General features: G+C 35.0%; 2 protein-coding genes across 3 annotated transcripts; both read left to right on the top strand.

Annotated features, from left to right (window-relative positions):
- The first annotated feature begins 3,116 nt into the window (after window positions 1-3,116).
- On the top strand, window positions 3,117-17,420 carry LOC128241856 (uncharacterized). 2 transcript variants are annotated; one of them, XM_052958962.1, is made up of 7 exons: window positions 3,117-3,234; window positions 7,167-7,355; window positions 8,058-8,222; window positions 8,691-9,255; window positions 11,124-13,210; window positions 13,899-14,932; window positions 15,795-17,420. In XM_052958962.1, exons 2-7 carry the CDS (start codon window positions 7,236-7,238, stop codon window positions 15,808-15,810), a joined length of 3,987 nt encoding a protein of 1,328 aa, XP_052814922.1. In that variant the 5' UTR covers window positions 3,117-3,234; window positions 7,167-7,235; the 3' UTR covers window positions 15,811-17,420. The 2 variants fall into 2 exon arrangements, with proteins under 2 accessions (XP_052814922.1, XP_052814924.1); XM_052958964.1 differs by having other exon boundaries at window positions 7,164-7,355.
- Window positions 17,421-18,674: 1,254 nt separating this feature from the next.
- Window positions 18,675-22,000, top strand: LOC128241394 (uncharacterized). Its single transcript, XM_052958313.1, has 4 exons — window positions 18,675-19,393; window positions 19,993-20,035; window positions 20,400-20,700; window positions 21,997-22,000. Exons 1-4 carry the CDS (start codon window positions 18,809-18,811, stop codon window positions 21,998-22,000), a joined length of 933 nt encoding a protein of 310 aa, XP_052814273.1. The 5' UTR covers window positions 18,675-18,808.
- Window positions 22,001-22,261: the final 261 nt, after the last annotated feature.

Genomic DNA, 22,261 nt, shown 5'->3' with positions numbered 1-22,261 from the left:
GTGAATCATCGCCTGTCTTCGTGAATCCTCGGCTGTCCTCGTGAATCATCGCCTGTCCTCGTGAATCCTTGCCTGTCTTCGTGAATCATCACCTGTCCTCTTGAATCCTCGCCTGTCTTCGAGAATCCTCGCCTGTCCTCGTGAATCCTCGCCTGTCCTCGTGAACGCCTGTCCTCGTGAATCCTCGCCTCTCCTCGTGAATCATCGCCTGTCGTCGTGAATCCTCGACTGTCTTCGTGAATCATCGCCTGTCTTCGTGAATCCTCGCCCGTCCTGAATCGATAGTAGTAGTAGTTTTATTCGTGCATTATGTCAATAACAGTACATTTTACATCAATATAATATATATCACATATTGTATTTGCATGATATTTAGAGTCCTAATAAGTTATATCACAGAAAGTTTAACATGAAATACATAATACTAGATCTACTAAAACAAGTATTACTTCTGGTGTTAATGATAAAGCTATCTAATTTAATACCAAATAAAGTTTTACCAAATAAAGTTTAACATAATAAATGACATTGCACAGGATAACCCGTAAAGATTTGTACAAAAGCTTATTTCCAAGGGGGTCCATGTCTAAGGTATCAAGTTGGCATTAAATGATTTAGTGAACAGTATTATATATTATTATATCATATACTCAAATGAATTAAATTAACATATGACATTCATCACAAATAAACTACTATCAGTATCATATAATTATATAATATACCACACAATTATACAAATAGTTAAGGGATATTTAAAAATTACCAAAGCAACTATATAAAATTTGTGCGTATTCTTAGAAAGCGCACTTATATTTATCTAATACATAAGAATTATGAATACAAAAACTCCTCCATCTCCTTTAAGAGGTGAGTTTTGACTAATTTCTTAAAAACATACTTTGATTATGTGTCTTTGATGTTATATGGAAGCATGTTCCAATCCCGTATACCATTATAATAAAAAGAAGCTGCTGTAAAACCACCATTATGTGGGACATAAAATTTTAAGTTGGATCTACTGCCATATGAGTGAACTTCGTTACATTTGGCAAAATTATCCTTCATATAACTTGGACATTTGTCATAAAAAATTTTGTGTACATGACTTAGCCTAAGTTGTCTATATCTTTGGTCGACATTTAAAAAACCAAGATCAGCAAAACTTGCCACTGAAAGAGAGGTTCTACAATGAAAATTATTAATAAAACGAACAATAATTTTCATTGTAGAACCTCGCTTTCAGTGGCAAGTTTGGCTGATCTTGGTTTTTTAAATGTCGACCAAAGATGTAGACAACTTAGGCTAAATCATGTACACATAATCATACCAGTTAATCGCCAGAGGTTTGTTGCAATTCTTCACAATAGTACTAAATGAATGCATTTCTCAATTTCATTTGTTGTAAATATAGGTTGTATTCTAAATTAGTTTGCCGAGATACAAAACAATGTCCCACCGTGAATGTTAATACGTTTACATCATATAGCTTAACTGCGCTAAATCTAAAAATAAAATAATCAATATCAAAATGTGCATGGGTATTGACATTTGATAAGAAATTATCATTTAGGTTAAAATAAAGGAATTGCATTATTGTAAAATGGGAAATATTACAAAATAGTTTTCAACGAAGAAAACTGCCAGCTACGTTTTTATCTGATAGCAAAAATGTATTTGTTATATTTTACTAGGATGTATTATATCTTTGGACGTCCAGATGCAAGTAACTTGAATATTTATTTATTCAATCGTGTTTTTATTCCGGTTGTTCTTGAGATAATTTTTTAATATCCTGAAAAAGTAGTAGTAGTAGTAGTAGTAGTAGTAGTGGTAGTGGTAGTGGTAGTGGTAGTGGTAGTAGTATTAGTAGTAGCAGCAGCAGCAGCAGCAGCAGCAGCAGCAGCAGCAGCAGCAGCAGCAGCAGCAGCAGCAGCAGCAGAAGCAGCAGCAGCAGCAGCAGCTGTTGTAGTAGTAGTAGTAGTAGTAGTAGTAGTAGTAGTAGTAGTAGTAGTAGTAGTAGTAGTAGTAGTAGTAGTAGTAGTAGTAGTAGTAGTAGTAGTAGTAGTAGTAGCAGTAGCAGCAGCAGCAGCAGCAGCAGCAGCAGCAGCAGTAGCAGTAGAAGTAGTAGTAGTAGTAGGAGGAGGAGGATGGGGAGGAGGAGGAGGAGGAGGAGGAGGAGGAGGAGGAGGAGGAGGAGGAGGAGGAGGAGGAGGAGAGGAGTAGTAGTAGTAGTAGTTGTAGTAGTAGTCCGTTGAAAAGCAGCGCTTTCGGGAAAATTGCGAGGTAAGAAACCGGTGATTTAATAACGTTCAACATGCCCCGAAGGTCGCCGTACGTAGGGTTTAGAGAGACTAAAAGGACAAAACAGGTCCCAAAAGTACTATTATGGCGGCATTTTAGCGTATAAAAGAACCTTGTGCGCGACTTGAAGCCCTGACGTAATGACGTCAGTGATGCAATAATGTTCGCAAAATGTAGGGATTCGAGAGACCTAAATTACAAGACCGGTCCCGACCTCCTAGCAATCGTGGTTCTGGAGATATCTAAGACATTAACTTTCCATTAAAAGTTATGTCGAAGTCCGTTGAAAAGTAGCATTTTGGGGACACTGCGGCGTTGCATCTTGTAGGGAACAGCTCTCCTTAAGGACAAAACTGGCCCAAATCTCCGCACATGCAGGGATGCTGAGATATATTCGCCATTAACTTCCCCAATTTAAATTATTTTTCGCGGCATTTTGGTGTAAAGGAGAACCTTGTACGCGAATAGAAACTTTAACGCAATTACGTCAGAGATGCACAGACGGTCGCGTAACGTAGGGAATCGAAAAACCTTTAATACAAGACTAGTCCTGACCTCCTAGCATTCGTTGAAAACATGAAAAGTAGCTTTAGAAACCTGTTTATAGCCGCATAATTACAAATTACTCTACTCTTCTGTAACTGTGAAATAGCAACTTTTTGTTAAACACGGAATATCTCGCTTACATAAGGTTTTAAATGTAAACGTATATGTAGCTCCGTCTTTGTGAGTCATAAGCAAAATAAAACCCATTTGTCATTGAATGAATGGGAACTCTACCTTATCAATCGATACGCAAACGAAACATTCATGTAAACATGCAACGAGGAATAAGGATGAAGGGAAAGAAAACTCGCAGTGTTATCGCAAATAAAGTTCCCAACTTGACTTCGTCGTTTGAAAGAAAACGATGATTTGTTTCCACGAAATGTAAGTTGTTTTACTTGTGTTTAACAATACGTTTGTGAATTATTAGTATTTGTCATCCAATCGATGTTTTTTTTAAATATACAAAATAATAAACGCGGCTTACACATATGCGAATCGAAAGCAGGGAGAAAGATATAAACTCCTTCAACAAACTCTGTCCCTAATTTGAATGAGATGATATCCTTAAAGAAAACACTGATTTATTTGGCTTAGAAGTAAGTTATTTAACTTGATTTAAACATAATTTACTTGAATTTTTAACATTTACGGCGTATATTAGAACTACAATATAGGAAAACGAAACTAGTTTGAAAGTTTTGTATATTCTCATAATTATCGAAAAACAGAATCTTATTTGACTAAAGACTTTCGTTCACAAGAAAACTCGGACTTATTCCATCAAAAGCATGTTATTGTTAAGAAGTCAAGGCCGGGCTGATAGAATAGATTTGAAAGGTAACTTTCCTATTTATCATTTATAAACCCGCCATCTTGAAATGAGGGCATTTACATAGTCGCTTGAGCGTAATGTTATTGAGCTCTAAGCAGACGACATTTTTCCAATTCCACCGCGGCCGTTATCATTTTCCTTTTTTTATAATACAAGTGATATATTGAGCCCTTTGCAGGTTTTACGCGCATAGGTAAACAAAGATATCCCAGTGCAGACCTATTTATAGGCTTTAGATTTGATATGTCTAAAGTATACGGGTCCGTATCATTGAAATCGGACTTCAAGGATTCAAACTTTCTGTTCAAACAAACAGACTTAGCAAACAATCAATACTCGCACGTACATCACGGCATTTTATTCATAAAAAGAAAGATTGACTTCAAAGTATTGTGTAATACCATTTTGGTATCCCAATGTCCTAGTTTAACAGTGCGCTAAATACACAGGTACAGGCTAGGTTTTCTCTCTAGCTTTTTAAGGTTATTTTCAAATATTGATATGTTTTTGACATACTTAGATCGCCATCATACACATATTCAAGATACTGCCATTTAAATACGCTAACTACTGCCTTATAAGGCTGTTTAACTTCTCGTTTTGTCGTCTGTCTAAAACAAATATCACTTCTGCGTTTAAATAAACCGTCGGTCTCCTTGAACCAGCGCTTGTAAAATATTAACCATGTAAAATGTCCATATTATCTCATCGACTATTAATTTCGAATCGTGTCAGAGCATACACCCGCTGTTCGTTGAACTATGTAGGGTTACTTTATATAGTAAAACAGATAACAATAATAAAATTTATAGACTTGTTTACAACGCTAAAATGCATGTGCACAGCGAACTTATTTTTAATACATCTTAAATAGTGTTGAAAAAGTAAAATACATTTTAACATTAGTATTAACACGGCAGGGGCGTACCTAGCCATTCGCCAGTACACCCGGGCGTACAAATCAGTCTTTGATCTTCATTAAAGATAAGTCATAAGTGCATTAATCTCCAAATCAGACTGAATGAAAAAACACTAAAGTCTATATCATTTGTGTTATTTTATTATCAATTCATTGCTTACAATCCGGTTTAAACAGTTGGCTAGTATTAATTTAGTAATAAAGTGACACTTTTATTCAATATCAATGCATACATATGAATAAAAAACATATATTTTGACTGATAAACCTTTAACTACTTACTAAATAATGCATTTATGGAAAATATCAATTCCTGATAACAATACTGTAACCGTGTATTTAATAGCTGGAAACTCTGATTGGTGAATGCTTAAATATTTACTGTGATGAACTATGATCTCAAATGGTAGAAATACTGTGTTTTATGCACATTTCTTTCAAATTAAAAAAGGTATGTCTTATTCCCAGTTAAACAGTTCTCATATTTATTTACACTTAAACACGATTTTACATTCACATAAAATTTATTTAGTTTTAAATTTTCTTCACAGTTATGATTCCATGTTTGAAGATGCTGATCCCTTAATCTAGTAGCATACTCAGCAAGAAAAACACATTCATTTTCTACAAACTGGTCCTCCAAAATATAACCAAATCCGTTTTTATACAAAATTATGCGTAAAATACTAACCCAGTTTTCACAACCTAAACTATCATACAATTTCGACATATTATAACACAACTTAACATATCTATCATGAGGAAGTTTTAAAATTTCAAAGCAATATTGGAAACATCGTTTAGAAGCATATATGTGTAACGGAAAACGCCCTAGATCACCAAAAACCGCACCATTGCATGCTTTAAATGATATATTCAAAAACCTTTTACAAACATACACGTGCACATTTTCAATAACATTCATTGGAGTCAAGCCTCAAAGTTGCACCATACAGCATAATCGTTGATATTTTTGTATCCAACAAAAAAACACATTAGAGTAAAAGATTAAGAATCAATGCCTTAAAGCATGCAGTGTAAAGCTTTCCTTGCTTTTAGAGCAGAGCCCTCAGACAATTTAAACAATAGTAATCATTGTGTGTATAACTGCCCACCTCTTTAAAATACCAATTTGTTTTTGTCTTATTAATACTTACTTGCATTTTTATTATCAGAACATAATTAACAAAGGGAATTCAACTGTCTTTGCAGACCGATAACAGTATCCGACAATAGCGCAATATCATAATAAGGAACACTTCTATGTCGGACGGGGACAGCTGAACACCATGTGTCCCACATCTTTATATATAATAATTCAACTCATTTATAAACAGTGAAAACAAAATCGGGCTTAAATTACAACCTCGTCTTAAACCAATTGGACAACTAAACGGCTCAGTAACACATTCTACATCTAATTCACGTTTTAACATCAGTATAAATTGCTTGAATAGCGTCTTATAACCTTCCTGTAATGTTTTGTCTAAATAAACATGAAGATAACTTATATCTATCTACAAACTCAACGCTTCCTAAAATCCACAAAAGCAACATATAGTTTTATACCCTTTTGTTGAAGACGCAATAAAGTTTATTGCGGATCTATTATCATGCGCTTCATCTTATCCTACGTTGAAAGGTGTAATACAAACTACGAATACTAGTGCACGCACATTTGTCATTACCCTGCCTAAAAGAATTTGACATGAAAGTCATCAAAGTTTTGATTCATGAGAAATCCATAGCATTCATCATTGTCGAGTATCCACTGGAATAACATTCACCCGCCATGGCATTAAGAAAAAATAGAGATTAAAATATGGTTAAACAGGAAAAATAAACAACATGGAAGATTACATTTTATCTCTTTTGTGCATCATAATCATAGTTTAAACCATTCTTTTTACGTATTAATGGCATGAAAGGAAACTAATTTGAAAGTTAATGATCGCATTTTGGTCAAAGAAAAACAATCATTTAATTGTTAATGACCAATAACCAAGAACTACAGACAAATTTAAATGAATATTTTAGTATACAATAGAACGTTAATATGTCGTTTGAGGTTTGAGGATTGAAGAAAAAAAATATTTTCTATATGTATATGCAATGACAAAAGGAAAATAGTTCATTTCTAGAAATGTAGTCATTTGCATATCTACCGGTGTAGATTCTTAATAAATGAGCAGACACTCTAACTCTAGTAAAATAACATTGTTAGTCATGTGGTTAAACGTTCAAGTATAAGAATTCACCAATTTCATTTTCTTTAGATTAAAATTGGAATGAAGTGAATGAAAAAGTTGCAGAAATATGGGCGTGTTTGACAGTCACGAGGCAAAAAACTGGCTGAAACAGTGGCTGGCCGTGTTCACCACGTGGACAGCTATACTGCCTTTTGTAAAGATTGAGGCACAACAATTACATACATACCTCCTTAGCCTAGCAGCAAATCAGAGACCTTGCTCACTAGACCATGGAAAAGTAACAAACAAGTCACAAATCGGTTGTCGATTTCATGAAACTTTTTGAGATGAAATTTTATTACTACACAAGCAGCAGCCGTCTTGGAGGAACGCCCCGACGGACACTTGGCGCAATGACGAGTTTGCAATCGCCAAATTGTTTATGCAGCCGTCGGGATATGACGACAAAACCAATTTTGAACAAGTCGACTTTAATGGAATTGCAGCCTTCATATCTTACTGCGGACGTTTTTCAGCCACAACAGAGTCATTATCAGATCAGGTATGAAAATATTGACTGTTTATTAATAAACTGTATGATATGTATTAGGCTGCTTGTTTTTTTCCGCTTAGATTGTTTTGTAATAATGAAACAAATGCATGCATATGCATTTAAAATTGAGATGTTTGAACATTTTGTTTCTTATGATGCTTTCTTTCAACATTCTACATAAATAAAGATGATACAATCTACTTGGACAAGTCCATCATCATAAACTTAACCGCGCTCCGGGTAAAAAAAAAACATGGCACAAGGCATGAGACCGTTGCAATGTGATAACCAGAACATTTCCTTACTTATATATTTCTACACATGTGTTATGTGTCTGTGATGTGTTGTACGCTAAGTGTCTCTGCTTAAACGTAAGTTTGGCTTTGAACCCCCTACCCTTGAACAGATTTATCTTTTTTTAATTGTGTTACTGACATACTTTGACAACATACATAACGAAACAGGACAACAAACAATTCCTTTTTATATTTTCATCAAAACAAGTTCTGACAACACCCTCGGAACGGTGATTAAAACGGGTGTTCACTTGAGGTACCTGTGTATGCGTACCCGATATTACACCTGCCCTAGTCTCGAGAAGAAATAATATTCGTAAATCCTCATCGGAATCAGCGTTCCGACAAACCTAATTATCATAAAACGGAGCCTCGAACACACATTATTTATTTTGATCTAGAGTTTTAATTTCAGGCACGGGATTCTACAAACAAAATTCGACACATGCCCGACATTTGTTCCAGCGCCCTGAAAGACCAGGCGACCACAGATTATATAGACACATTAGCTAAGCTACTGAATGATCCAAAATTCAACGGAGGGAAAGACGTCCAGGAAGCATTGAAGCAACTTGCTGAGGTAAGACTTTTCCATTGTGCAGGAACGAAATGTGCACCCACTAAAGTATTTATAATCTTGACCGTATCCAATAAAACGTTCTGCAGTCCAATTTGGACAGCACTTAATACAAGGATAACCAGATGTATTGTTAAAATCGTAATAAATTAGAAAAAGAAAGGTTAAACAATTATGTAGGTTAGATTTTTAAATTAAATGTGTTTTAGGAAAAGGTGCCCAATCTACAAATTATGTGTGTAAAGAAACATGATAACGGATATAAGAATTTATATATATTTTATACATAAAAATCATAACTTTAATCCGTCTGAGGTTCAATTTCCAACCATGTTGTTCTAAGCAAACACGTCTACAGCCAATACAACGCGTGATCCTGTTTTATTGTGGATCTATGTATCTTGCAAAATCGCTCACAAACGACGCACTATTTTGCTTCTTTGTTGTCATTGTAATTAAATATTGTTTTAGTTGAAAACTACCTTCCCTGAACTGCTTGGAGAACATTGGAAATTTATTATTGAAGATATTGCAACCAAATGTCTCCAAGATATCCATGACTTATGCAAGGATGAAAAAGAAATATGGAGAAAAGAAGCAGACCAGAAAAGGGCTGACTTTCAGTTTCTCGGCGACAACATTCTGTCTAAATTAACAGCAAAGGGTGAAACCGTCTTGGGTGATATCAAGAAATTAATGGAAATTTCTCAGAAAACAATAGTCAATTCCATTGGAGATGGGATAAAACAAATCGAAGCACGGACTGAGATAGGTGAACGAACGATCTACGAAAGGACTGAAACAGGATATCAGAAGCTCGATAACAAGACTAAAATAGGGGAACGGAAGATTGATGAAAAGACTGAAAAAGGAAAACAAATGATCCTGGAAAAAACTGAAAAAGCACAACGAGTGATCAAGAGAACGACACAGACAGGAAAAAGAAAAATTGAGGACACGATTGAAATGGGGGAACATAAAATTAAGCGTAAGATAAAGGAACTCGATGGGAAAAGTGGCAGGATTACCGAAGCAGGTAATTTATAGATGTTTATTTCATAGTTCGCATGTGTATTTTGCGTGTTAGAGTCAATTTCACCATCATTTAAGAAAGCATAATGGCATACTTGTATTACATGATAGTGATAAGCTTTGAATTTAATATTGCAATATGCCAAACTTTCAATAATAGTTTCTGCTTTCTTTTTCTGCCAATTGCATTTCCATTTGACCTGTTTATTTCCATGTAACGTTTCAGGGCCATACCACACATATCCCGTTATTTGTCCACAATTTCTTGAATACTGCATTAATATTGTTCATTGATGCCACTGAAATTTAAGACTTTACTTTAACATGTTGCATTTTCCACATTCCTTCATATGTAGTACGAACCCTCAATCACCGTATCCAGATTTGTTTGCATCACTTCAAATTTTGTAGAATCATTTGATAACATTCATGTTTCTGGTCTATAGTCTTTTCACGTAGGAAATCTTTTTATTTCTACAAGTTTGTATTTATACGTTGAAAACTTACATCTCCGCAGAATATTAAAAAGCTCGTGTTTTAAACACCTCACTGTATACATCTCCATTTCCTGCTTTCAATGCACACTCTTTATTTGCACTCCTTTACTTCAAATATGCTTAATTGTATCCAGTTATGGCGTAGTTACTTTATAAAGCATTTGGACGAATAAAAATTTGAATAATTTTTAAGGCGTTTTAATCTAAATGATGTTTTCTTCAACTTTTTTGAACGTATTTATCGTTTAAATAAAAGTCAATGCGCCCGAAATTAACAAATTATGTTATACGTTTATTTGAAATGCTAACTTTTCATTTGTGCGACTTCCTATGCTTAATGTAAGTAGTGAAAAACATGTTGCACCATTGGTGCAAATTATTTAACACAGCATGTTTACTTCAATCAATACGCTTACATAATAACTAGGGATGCAAACGAATGGCAAAATTGATATTCGAACATTCGGTAATTCTTTAGAACGAATATTCGATTACCAAATACATCTTTTTAAACTTGAAGTAAACTTTTATAATATTATCTAAAGTAATAGCCGGGTCATTCTACCTCTACTTTGTCGTAACAACTACGCGTGGCGGACCCTAAATTTCACCAAATGAGCCTCTGAAATTCTTCATTTCAGAAAGACATCAAGTAAAACTTTATTAACAAAGAAAAATAAACAAAAACTTTTAATTATTATTCCTCTGCCTTCATATTTGTAAACAACGTGGACCTAGATGGATTTCTGGTCAATTGGAGAGTATCCGTAGGAAGAGCAGCCTCGTTTTGGGATTGACCTCTACTATATAAACTACGGAAAAACCAAACCAACTTGGGAATTAGTTTATTTCAGATTTTTAATTGATAGAAGCAATTCACCTGAAATAATTGGATTTGTTTCTGTCACTTGTCGTTTTCTGTCACTCCCCGTGTTTCTACAATAAGCCAGTTATTGTTAAAACACGGGACTTTTTATGGTACTCGACGATATGTCCCTAAATGACACATGACGCGTGTTTAGTGTATGTCATCACATTCACACCTCTGGCACTATGGGCCAATCGTTGTTAAAACAAGACAAACAAATCTTTAACACAACAACATAGTTGTAGGAAAAATATGTATTATTATAATTATTCAACAAAAAACATCGAACATTCGAATACCGATTTTGACATTCGAATACTAAACGTTTGATCGAATATTCAAATAATCGAATATTTGTTTGCACCCCTAATAATAACATATTAATCACAAATGCCATTTTTCACTGCAATTAGAGTTTCTGACAAGATTTCATTTGTGGCAGTTATTCCTTTATATAATATGATTTAGATAAGAACACTGCCTTAGCGTTAGTTATTTGATTTTCAGATTTGAGAAAGGAGCTGTTAAAACTTTACAAAAAAACTGCAAGCACAGTGCGTATTCGGCTTGACATCGATGAGGCACTGGGAAAGGTATATGAAGCGCCAAAACTTACTTTAAAGAAAAACGGCAAAGACGAAGAAGACGATCTATGTGAATTGGAAAACATATTTCGAAGCAGTGAGGGCACACTGGCGAAAACAATAGTTGTTGAAGGCGAGCCAGGCTCTGGGAAGTCTTCACTATGTAAGAAGATCGTTCATGATTGGTGTGAAACAAAACATGAAGGACGAACAGAAACTGAAAGACACGACTTATTAAGTCAGTTTGCATTTGTATTTTACATTACTCTCCGCGAGGCAAAGAATGAATGCTTCATAAAGGAAATGATAATGAATAACATCATGGAAAGGATCGGATTTGAAAAATCAAGGGCAGAAGATATTTTAGTTGATATTTTGAAAACTAACAACTGTCTGCTACTGCTTGATGGTCTGGACGAATGGCAGCATCCGGACGGATGCAATTTGGATGAAAGAATTCCGCATGTTCATACCAGTTGGGAAAACTGTAGCCTACTCATCACCACAAGGCCGTACAAACTGGCTGAGCTGAAAATTAGCCTCTCTCAAATTGACAATCACGTGATGTTGAAAGGAGTTGCGAACCGTCAAAAACTCGTTGAGAAAATAGTATCTCGATTGAATGAATTACGCCGCTTACGAACACCACTGGAATACAAAATATGCATCACGGACATACAAGAAAAAAATCTTTGGCATTTCAGTGAATGTCCAATCCTGTTAACTCACCTCGTTTGGCTTTGGTACAAGAGAAAGCTTTCGGTAGATATGAGATATCCTGATCTTTACAGATCGTTGTTGGTGGAACGATTGCATGAGTCGTGTGGGAGTAATTCATACAAAACAAACGATGTAATCAACGCCCTGAGCCAAATAGCCTTTGAAAAGTTGTTTGCTGAAGATGAAAAGAGTACAACCGTGTTTGAAATAAATGAGGAAGAAAATACGACATTCGCGAGTCATAAAGCTTCATCGCTTAAGTCTGGCATCATATCCTGCATCAATGTTCCTGGAGATTCTCCGCAATACCACTTCTTGCACAAAACATTTCAAGAGTACCTAGCGGCACTGTTTATGGCAGAAAACTTTGCAAAGCGCTATTTGCGGCGTATCAAACGCCTTTACACAAACAAGAGATCAGAAAGCGTAATTAGCTTATCAAGTTTCTTTTGCTTCCTTTGTGGTTTAAATACAAAAGCGGCCGAAGAACTTTCGAAAATAATGAATCAGTTGTTCACTGATTTTTGCCACAGAGAAGGTTATTCTTTTCGCAACTCGAGCAGGTTCCAATATATGATCCTTCAAGGTCAAATAGAGCTAGACAAGATCAATAACTCCGGAGTTAAATTGCGCCTGCAGCACATTAATATTCATGACTTGGCTATGGGACGGATATGTAAACTGAAGTGGAACGACGACATCGACCTAGACGACATCAACCTAGACCCGCTTTTTTTGAAGAAAGAAAAAGCCTTAGAACAATTAATTATGACAAACAAAGCAGGCATTGTATCATTGTCTATAAATACCGACATGACGTTGACATTGCCATTAGCGAACAGTAGCGATAACAAAATTCTTGATTTAGAGAATTGCAAGGGTCTGAAGTTCTTGAATGTATACAATATGGCGTTCAAAGATGTCACTGGTTTGGTTTTGAGTAATTTAATACAATGCAGTATAAAATTCAAAAAGCTCCAGAAAGCTCCAAACCTCACATCTACATTTTTCAACGCTGATTTTGATTCTCTGAAAAAAATGAAAATGCTCAAATTGGCAAACATGATGGATTTAAGCTGGCTACATGAAGACTCAGAACGGACGGAACATCTTGATTTACGACGCCTTGGAAACCAAGAAAGCCTTATTGAACTTCAATTAAATCCTCTGTCATACCCCGACGTGGTGAATCTACCAGTGCGGAGACTACACACACTACAAGTAGGATTCAATGAACTACAGAAAGCACCACAACTAATGTCAACGTTATTAGCACATGGGACATGCCAGGTAACTGTAGTGTTCGGCGTAGTTGTATGTAACTGAATTTGACACATTTTTTCAACCAATTAAATGCTGTTATACACCCCGTCTTAATACGCATGAAGGACGTATAAATTGGTTAACACAATACATTTCAAATCAAGGTTTCTTGATATTATAAATGACTTTTTTCTTTGTAAAAAAAATTATAATTGCATTTAATACCAGTAAGTGAAACATTTTATTTAAGCTTGATAGTTTTCGGTAATTTAAATTTGAACGATGCGTCGTGACCTGTTGCAAACCCCTCTTGCAAAAACGTTAATCTGCGAATCTGTTGTTAGACAATCCGTTACTACTACTACTCCTACTACTACTACTACTACTACTACTACTACTACTACTACTACTACTACTACTACTACTACTACTACTACTACTACTACTACTACTACTACCACCACTACCACCACCACCACCACCACTACTACAACTACTACTACTACTACTACTACTACTACTACTACTACTACTACTACTACTACTACTTCTACTACTACTACTACTACTACTACTACTACTACTACTACTACTACTACTACTAATACTACTACTACTACTACTACTACTACTACTACAACTACTACTACTACTACTATATCTAGTACTGATACATGTCATTATAATTAGAGTAAAACAAAACATTATCTTACAGAATGAACGGAAAGGACTTTCCTCTCACCTGAAGCACGTAACATTGTCTAATATTCGCATGACAGAGGAACAGTTCAGACGGCTACCTCAGTCTTTCGAGAAAGCGGGAAGTACGACATGCGAGTTGATACATTGTTGCATAGAGCAAGACGAGAATGTATGGCAACTTGACGGTGTAAACAAGCAGCAAGTTACACCATTTGATTGTACAACAAACCTTTATCTTTCTGCTACGATCATAACAGTAGAGATGTTTATTCGTCTTGTTGATTGGTTTACCATATGCGGTCAATCTGGTGAATGCCATTTGACAGACTTAGATCTGAAGGCAAACCTTGCTGTTGCACAACCGTCCCTTCCTCTGTTGGTTTCAGAGCGGCGTCTCTCAGCTGATTATACCACGAAGTTTGAGCTAACTAATATTAAGATGTCGAAAGAACAAATTTGTCAAATCGTCGGTAGGATGAATCAACTCGACCATTCAGTTAAACTAAGATTATATAAGTGTTCCGAAATATTGGACGAGTACAATCCGCTGATGAATCAGATGATTACTCTACCAATTGCGCCACTGGATTGTACTAAACACATCGAAATCTCTGAAATGGAAATATCGGAAGAACTGTTTTGCTATGCCTTAACCAGTGTGATTCATTTTGGTTATACGTGTAAAATGTTAGACTTTGATATACTTCCAAATAAAGTGCAGCCTGCGGACAACCTTGAATTTTCCCGTATAGTTGATACCAACACACATGCTCATACAGCGAAGCTCGTATTCTTATACGGAACAATGCCGGAACACGTGTTTTTGCGTCTTGCTAGTGAAGCAGCAGAGTCCGGACATTTGGTTGAGTGTGAGTTTCACGGGTGTGAAGTACCATCTCTTCACGATGACAGGCCGTTGAGAGAAAAATTAGAAGAACAGTCTGCCCTCCAGTTCGAGACGTTCATCAAGGTGAATCCAGACTTGTGCTTTTTCAACGAAGATGCGGACCAAGTTTGGAACATTCGCTTTAAAACTAACGCAAAACAGTAAGTTGGTTATCATTCTATATAATGAAAAGATGTACCAAATGACACATAAAAAACCCACATTGACCACTATTTATTTACTTTGTTTGGCCTCCTGTACATAATATAACAATACATTCGTGATATTGTACGTAATGCCGTTTCCGTTATGTCTATAACTCATATACAACGTCAAATACATTCTCAACATCTAAATGCTATGATGAACTATCCGAGCAATTCCTAATAACATTTCTTTAAATACTTCTGTTCTTTAATATATTTTAAAATAATTGTACTGAATTTTGCATTATGAATTTATAAACTCTATTAGCAGTTTGAGTGTCATTTTCATGAACATTTATTACGACCTTTACTGTTAAAATAAAATTCTCTTTTTGTAAAATGTATAAGCAGTTTCATTGTCTTTGTCAGACATATTTCACGACCTTAACCCTACCCTACCACATTTTACTTGGATTTTGTTACCCCACCCTGTATGTTGAAATGGTGCCAGACCTTCCGTAATTATCACTCAATTAACTTGGATTTCTGTACCCGACTCTATCTTAAAATGACGCCGGACTGTCCTAAATTAAAAATCGCTTAACTTTGATTTTTAATACCCAACCCGACCTTTCTAACATAAACACATTTAAATTTGATTTTGTTACGCGGACTTTTAAATGGTGTTCAATTTTTAATAAATGTTGTTATGGGAATGATTTTTATCTTGGACTTATTGGCTGATGTATTTAGACATTATATGTAATACTGGCCGTACTTATATAACTGTTTTGTCTGAATAAAACATTAAGTACTTTTTTAAACTTTGTGCGAATGTCATATTCTTACTAAACTCAATGCGTTTCTGTACCTTAAGGTCTCAACGTGAGTGAATCGTCTGCAGGGAACGCTTGAATTCATAGCAACATATGCTCTTATAGAAAGGACATTTGGATGACGGTAGCGTGACGGTAGCGTGCTGTATCAATAGAACAACACACACAGACCATTCGTGAATATAAAGAAGAGACTACATTTATTTTTGAGTTGCTTTGTTGTATATTTTAGCATTATCATTTTGTAAATACTTTCTTCACTTGATATTGTTTTTAATCACATGTATGCATTCTTTAAAGAACATTAAACAGACAATGACATAGTTCCTTGTTAATAGGGTAAAAGTGTTGAATACAATGACATAGCATCTTGATGATAGAACGAACGTGTAGTATGCAATGAGTTTCTTGTTGATTGGATAAACATGTGTAACATGATGACACAGTTCTTGCTGAAAAACGATGTGTTTCTTTATTTAATCACTAATACATATACTGTTTAACATTTGTTGGAACTGCCAGACATTTGAGGTTGAGTGTTTTGTAAACGAATTACTTCCCTCAGATGTTACAAAGACATCATTTGCCACAGTCGCTATATGGATATGTTTTATCTATGTTATTGATTTATGAAATATTTGTTTTATTTATTTTGTGTTTACCAATATGCTGTTAAATGTCTTTTATTTAGAATGTAGCTTTAGTTATTCAGTTGATTTTCACGTGTTTAAAGTGTATTGATCGAGCTTTAACGTGATTAAAAAACAATTCATTAACAACTGTATGTGTTGTATTTAGAGTAACTGCGTTTGTACAATGATATACCATTAGCAATTCGTATAATGTATATATCATTGGCAGTATGTACAATGTAATTTCCATTGGCAGTTTGTACAATGATATACTCGTACCATTGGCAATTGGTATAATGTTTTTATTATTGGCAGTTTGTACAAAGTAATTTCCATTGGCAGTTTGTACAAAGTATATAACATTTGCAGTTTGATGTGTTTATCAAAAGCAGAGAGTAAATGTTTGTATAATGTTTTATCATTGGCAGTACAATGGATTTACCGTTGGCGGATTTTACAATGTGCTTATCATTGGCAATTTTATTTAAAGTATTTAACGTCAACAGTTTTGAGTGTATCTGTATATACTATTAGTTGATTGTGTTCTCTATGATTAGAGCAGGTACGTAAGTAAAATATAGAAAAAAAGAGTTAACACTCTAATAGTCGAGTTAACACCCAAAATGAAAATCATTCTTTTTTCTATATCTAGTATATCGTTCATATATACTCATTATTGTATTGTAATCAAATCTAATAAAGACTATCAGTAAGATAGATTGTTATGCCTTTAATTTGTATGGCGAGTAGACATCTGTTCCCTTCACATATAGTAAGAAACATTCGCTCGGCTTTTATTTGTAAGGCGATAGTTTTATCTGATGAAATTCAGATCATTGTGCTACATAATGCCTGCAAATACTTTATCGATACAAAACCTAAAGCCAGATTTTGGCATAGTAGCGTTTGTAGTGTGCGCATTTTACCCAACACAAGGCGTTGATTTCGTGTTGTCGTGTGCCCAACAGTTCAATAGTGCTCAATCAACTGTTTGGGGCTGTTGATTAGTTTAAACACATAGTTTAAAAAGGACTGAACGTTGTCGCGAATATGTTATCTTACAATAAATTTATTGACCAATAAAAATATGAAAAAAACGTTCCAACTTGCTGTGTTGACCATTTAAACCATTTGTGTAAATTCAATTTTGCTGATTCTTCTTAAGTTCTTATGAATAAAGTAGATTCGCATTTCATTCCTTTTCTTAATTAATATCATTGTAAATACTTGGTCGCTTTGTTTTGGTCATACTTTCCGCCACATTTTCTTTCAGCCAGTACATTTTGGATCAATTCACACAGTATCGTGAGTTCAAAAAGATATTATAAAATTCTTTATTGATTTCATCAAATTCACTCACACACATTTCTATTTTGAAGATTTGTTTAAGACAGGGTGTTGGGTCAAGAATTTTGCTTTCGGGCTCAACTTTTGTGACATAAATTTGGACGTGCGCTCTTTCCCCCAAAAAAATCCGAAATGTGTTTTTCATCCACAATGGCAATGTTTACTATTTTTAGTCTTAAATGGTGCGTTCACTCCTCATTTGCACTGAGATATTGACATACAAATGTTAACTAGGACAATGATTTGCCTGGTACTACCCCATACATAAATTCGCCATTGTAGGATGTAGACTATCTTCCATGCACATCTTTTTTACGCTAGTAATCTTCATGCGCAGATTTCTTCATTTTTGGGCAGTCTGCTTTTGACACAGTTGATTGGGAATAAAACTACACACAACATACTACATATTTCTGTTTTTAATTTATAACATATAGTATTCTTAATTCCCAGATGACACCTTGTTAACTAATCACTTAAAGTCATGTGGTAAGTTAGAAATAGAAAATAATATGTTTCTGCATTTCAAGATTGACAAAAATATATTTTTTTACAATCAATTCAATTCGGAATGTTATTTTTGTTATAAATTGCGCTTGTTCAAGGTGACAAAAAACCTTTTCAGTTTAAAAAACCCAAATGATGCTAGGAGTAACGAGGGGTTCTGTCAACGGCGACGTATTGTGCTATCTTTTATTAAGATTTCCCAGCGTTTTCATTAATTTTGTAGAAATCGAATAAAATGGCATTTAAAAATTTACAGTTGTAAATGTACAAACGTATTTGTAGATATTATTTTGTACATGAATTTCATTTTGATAATTTAAAGCCCTTGAGCTTATCATCAAATCAGAGGCATTTTTAGAAAATCTTTAAGCCCTAAATCGATGACAGTTAAAGTATCTAGTTAACCATTACACAAAAATTTAAGCATAGATTCATTCCAAAATTTCTAGATTTGATTCTCTGCAGTTGAATACCGGCTCCCCTTGAAAGAGTTATGCGTCAAAATGGTTTTGGTTCAGGCTACGCCTATGATTTTGATTTTAAGATATGCTTAACACGACAAGAAAGCAATGCAAACTTATCATAATGAACCAAATTTATGTCTAGATAAGCCTTGCTATATAAATCAACCGGTGCTTTGTTTGTTCCATTTGTGCGACACATATTGTGAAATGGTGTTCCTTAAGCTCATTGCCTTTATTTTGGCATGTATGACAATTGGAAATGCGCAGGACTTAAACCTCAATGATATAGATATGCGTAAGATGGTGTTTGACATGAACAGAAAAATTGATTCCTTGGATAAAAGAGTGGAATTTCTAGAGGAAAGACATAAACTGCTAGAAACAATTGAAAAAATGGTGCAAGGTGATTCTGATGATAACAATGACATATTGAGTAAAATAAAACACTTTCAGAGGAACGTTAATGAGATGGAAATTAAAATACAAAATATGGAACAGTTTATTCAAGTTCTTCTCAAGAAGGAACGATACAGTGGAGAGTTTAAGAAGACATCAATAGAAAACCATGACGTCAATGTTGCACTCATGAAAGAATCCTCGGCTGGTGTTGAAGATGAACTAGTGAAAAACCCATCCTTTGATGTTAACGACAGTGGCGAAAACACACAATCACAAAAGAGCAACGTTTCTGTATGTATCAATAATAAACATTTTAAAATTAATACCTTAGACAGAGTATTTAACTTTGTAATAATTAATACTTAAAACTTTGATCAATAAATTAAGTCGCATTTTCAAAAACAACAACGTGAGTTGAAAGAGACTCGTTTACAGATTTTATATAAGCAACGGTTGCTATTTGTTCAAATTGGGTTATTTTACTAAAAATAAACAGCAACTGGTTGAAATATGTTGGTTGGCTTGGACATTTTCTGTCATACTTTTAAATAAAAGTCAACAAATTATAGCTCTTATTTAATCTTAATTAATCTGTTTTTATTGTTAACATCATTGTGTTCACATTTCTAACGTGAATGATTTGTTCGAGGTCTGAGCTCCAAAACATGAGCGATACCCTTAAAGGGAACTAATAACCAAATAACATGTTGAATGTACAGACTCGTCCGGCTAGCTTCATGTGCCATAAACTAAGTGTGTAGAATGAAGAAGGGCTGCATGATGCAGCTGTGTACGAGTAAATCAACTAACCGATGATATTTAATAGTTGCAGTTAAAAGTAGTGTGCGATGTATACTTAACATTACTTTTAGTTGTTAATTGTTTTTCAGAGTGGGTCAATGACTGAACAGGAAGTTGGAGAACAACACCGTCGTAAGAAAATGATCTAGCTCACTGACCACTAAAGGGGTTCTACATTTCTATCGATCTCCCGAAGTCTGCTTAAAAATACTCTCTAAAAGCCATATTTCTCACTAAATCTCTCGAGATTGCCCCTGTTGTATGGCGTTCAACGTGTTTAGAAACGCTTTAACAGACATATATGCAACTACATATAATGAGATCGTTCACGTGATTTTAACAAGAAAATGTTATTTAGATGAGCGATATAGTTTGACCGTGTTTGAAGCGGTCTTGTTAGAATTTTTAGCTTCACTTAAGGCTCCTACATAATATACCATTCATAATGAAGACGTTTAATTTTACATATCTTCAAATGTGTGTCATCCTCTTTCAGGATCGGGCGAGACCCCCCAAATTGCCTTTACCGTTTCCGTCTCAACCAAACAAATCGAGAACCTTGGCAAACATCAGACTATCGTATTTGACCATGTGATCACCAATGTAGGGGGAATGTACAATCCCTTGACTGGTATATTCCATGTTCCGTACTCGGGAACGTATGTCTTTAGCTTGACATTCAACCCCGGGAAGTTGATGGTATCAGAGACGTACCTAGAAATTGTTCAAGACGGTGCACAATTGGCAGATGTCCTTGTTGAGAACAGTGCTCGAGATTCTGCTGGCAACTATATAGGGTATGGACTTAGATATATGTCAGCGACTAAAACATGGGTGTTTAATTTACGTACTGGATCAGACGTCTGGGTACGCACAACGAGTTACGACGCAACTGCATTAGTACATGGCAACCACCATACCCTGCTAACAGGCTGGTTTCTTTTTGAAGATCAGTAACCAGGCTAAAGAAATGACCTCTATGCGATTTGCATATTGTTTATTAAAATAAACACTATTCAGCAAGTAATACGTTAGTTTTGGATTTTGAATGTCATTGATATTACTCATAGCGATATAATTTATTGCTTATATTTAGTAGTAGTTACGGCACCCACAGCCCGAGTTTTTGAGATTGTACACGAGTGCTGTAGCGCGAGTGCAACCATGAGGGTTGTGAGTGACGTAACTGTTTCGTACCTTGTTGTCAAGGACGACGTTCAATAAATAGCGTGCATTATAAGTTCTTATTACCGTTCCGATCTGGGAGTTAATGTGTAGAAACCCCCCAAAGAATATACACTCAAAGATGGCACTTGCTTAATTACTAAAGTGATCTGAATTTAATGTTTGGATGATCTAAACGAAACTGTACCTTAAACAATAAAAAAGAACTGTTAAAACAAAAAAAATGAAATGATTTTTTTCCACTGATTTTTCGTTTTTTATTTAACTTTAACTGATTTTACATTTAGTTTTTAGTATGGTTAATGCTGGTTCTGATAAGGTTTTTATTTCTATTTATTTTTATAAATTACTAAAACATGTTTGCACAAGTGTTATGGTCATTCAATTTTTTAAGCCCCCATGGTCACTTATTTCAGTGATGTCGTGTTTTACTGACTGTACCAAGGCTGTATCTCATCATTTATCGGTTAATTTATTATGATGAGTGTGTGGTCTGACTTTGGAACTGTATGTGTGTATGAGGTGTTTATACGTTAGTGTATCTAGTTCATTGTCGTCTGGCCCCTTGTCCTGTGCATCTAAACATGGTTCATTTTTGAATATGTGATACTTGGGCTTATCCCTGTAGATTTCATTGTAGTATGGACACAATAGTCAAACGCCTAATGAAAATCTATGTAAAACATATATAATATACCTTGCATCTTTGTTAAATCTGTTTGATAATTGCTTGGAGGTGAAATAACTTGACAATAGTTAAAAAAGCTCGAAAGCATGACTGTGCTTCGTCGGTTATGTTGCTTTCTCACCAGCTACGCAATCGTATCGATGATGTTGCGCAAAACTTGCATTCTAGTTTGCAGCCAATTAGACACCTAATTACATGTGTAAATGCTCTCATATTATAGATAACCCTTAGAACTATAATTAGAACTATTGACTTGGGCTATGAACACTGAACTTTAAAGCATGCTTCTTTAGAACAAATATACTAAGCATCACAAGGCTGAGAGTGGTTAAGTAGTATCCGCCTTTAATCCAAGTGGTTGCGGGATCGTTTCACACCAAGTATACCTATATGACCTCTCCCAGGAAACGAGCTCAGGCGTGAATCTATATGCTGTAAGCTTTCGTCACAATCAGACTTTAAGAAATTTGTTTAAACTATAAACT

The sequence above is a fragment of the Mya arenaria genome, chromosome 7 (genome assembly GCF_026914265.1).
Source record: "Mya arenaria isolate MELC-2E11 chromosome 7, ASM2691426v1".
Lineage (NCBI taxonomy): Eukaryota > Metazoa > Mollusca > Bivalvia > Myida > Myidae > Mya > Mya arenaria.
This window is presented reverse-complemented; position numbering and strand designations above follow the sequence as displayed.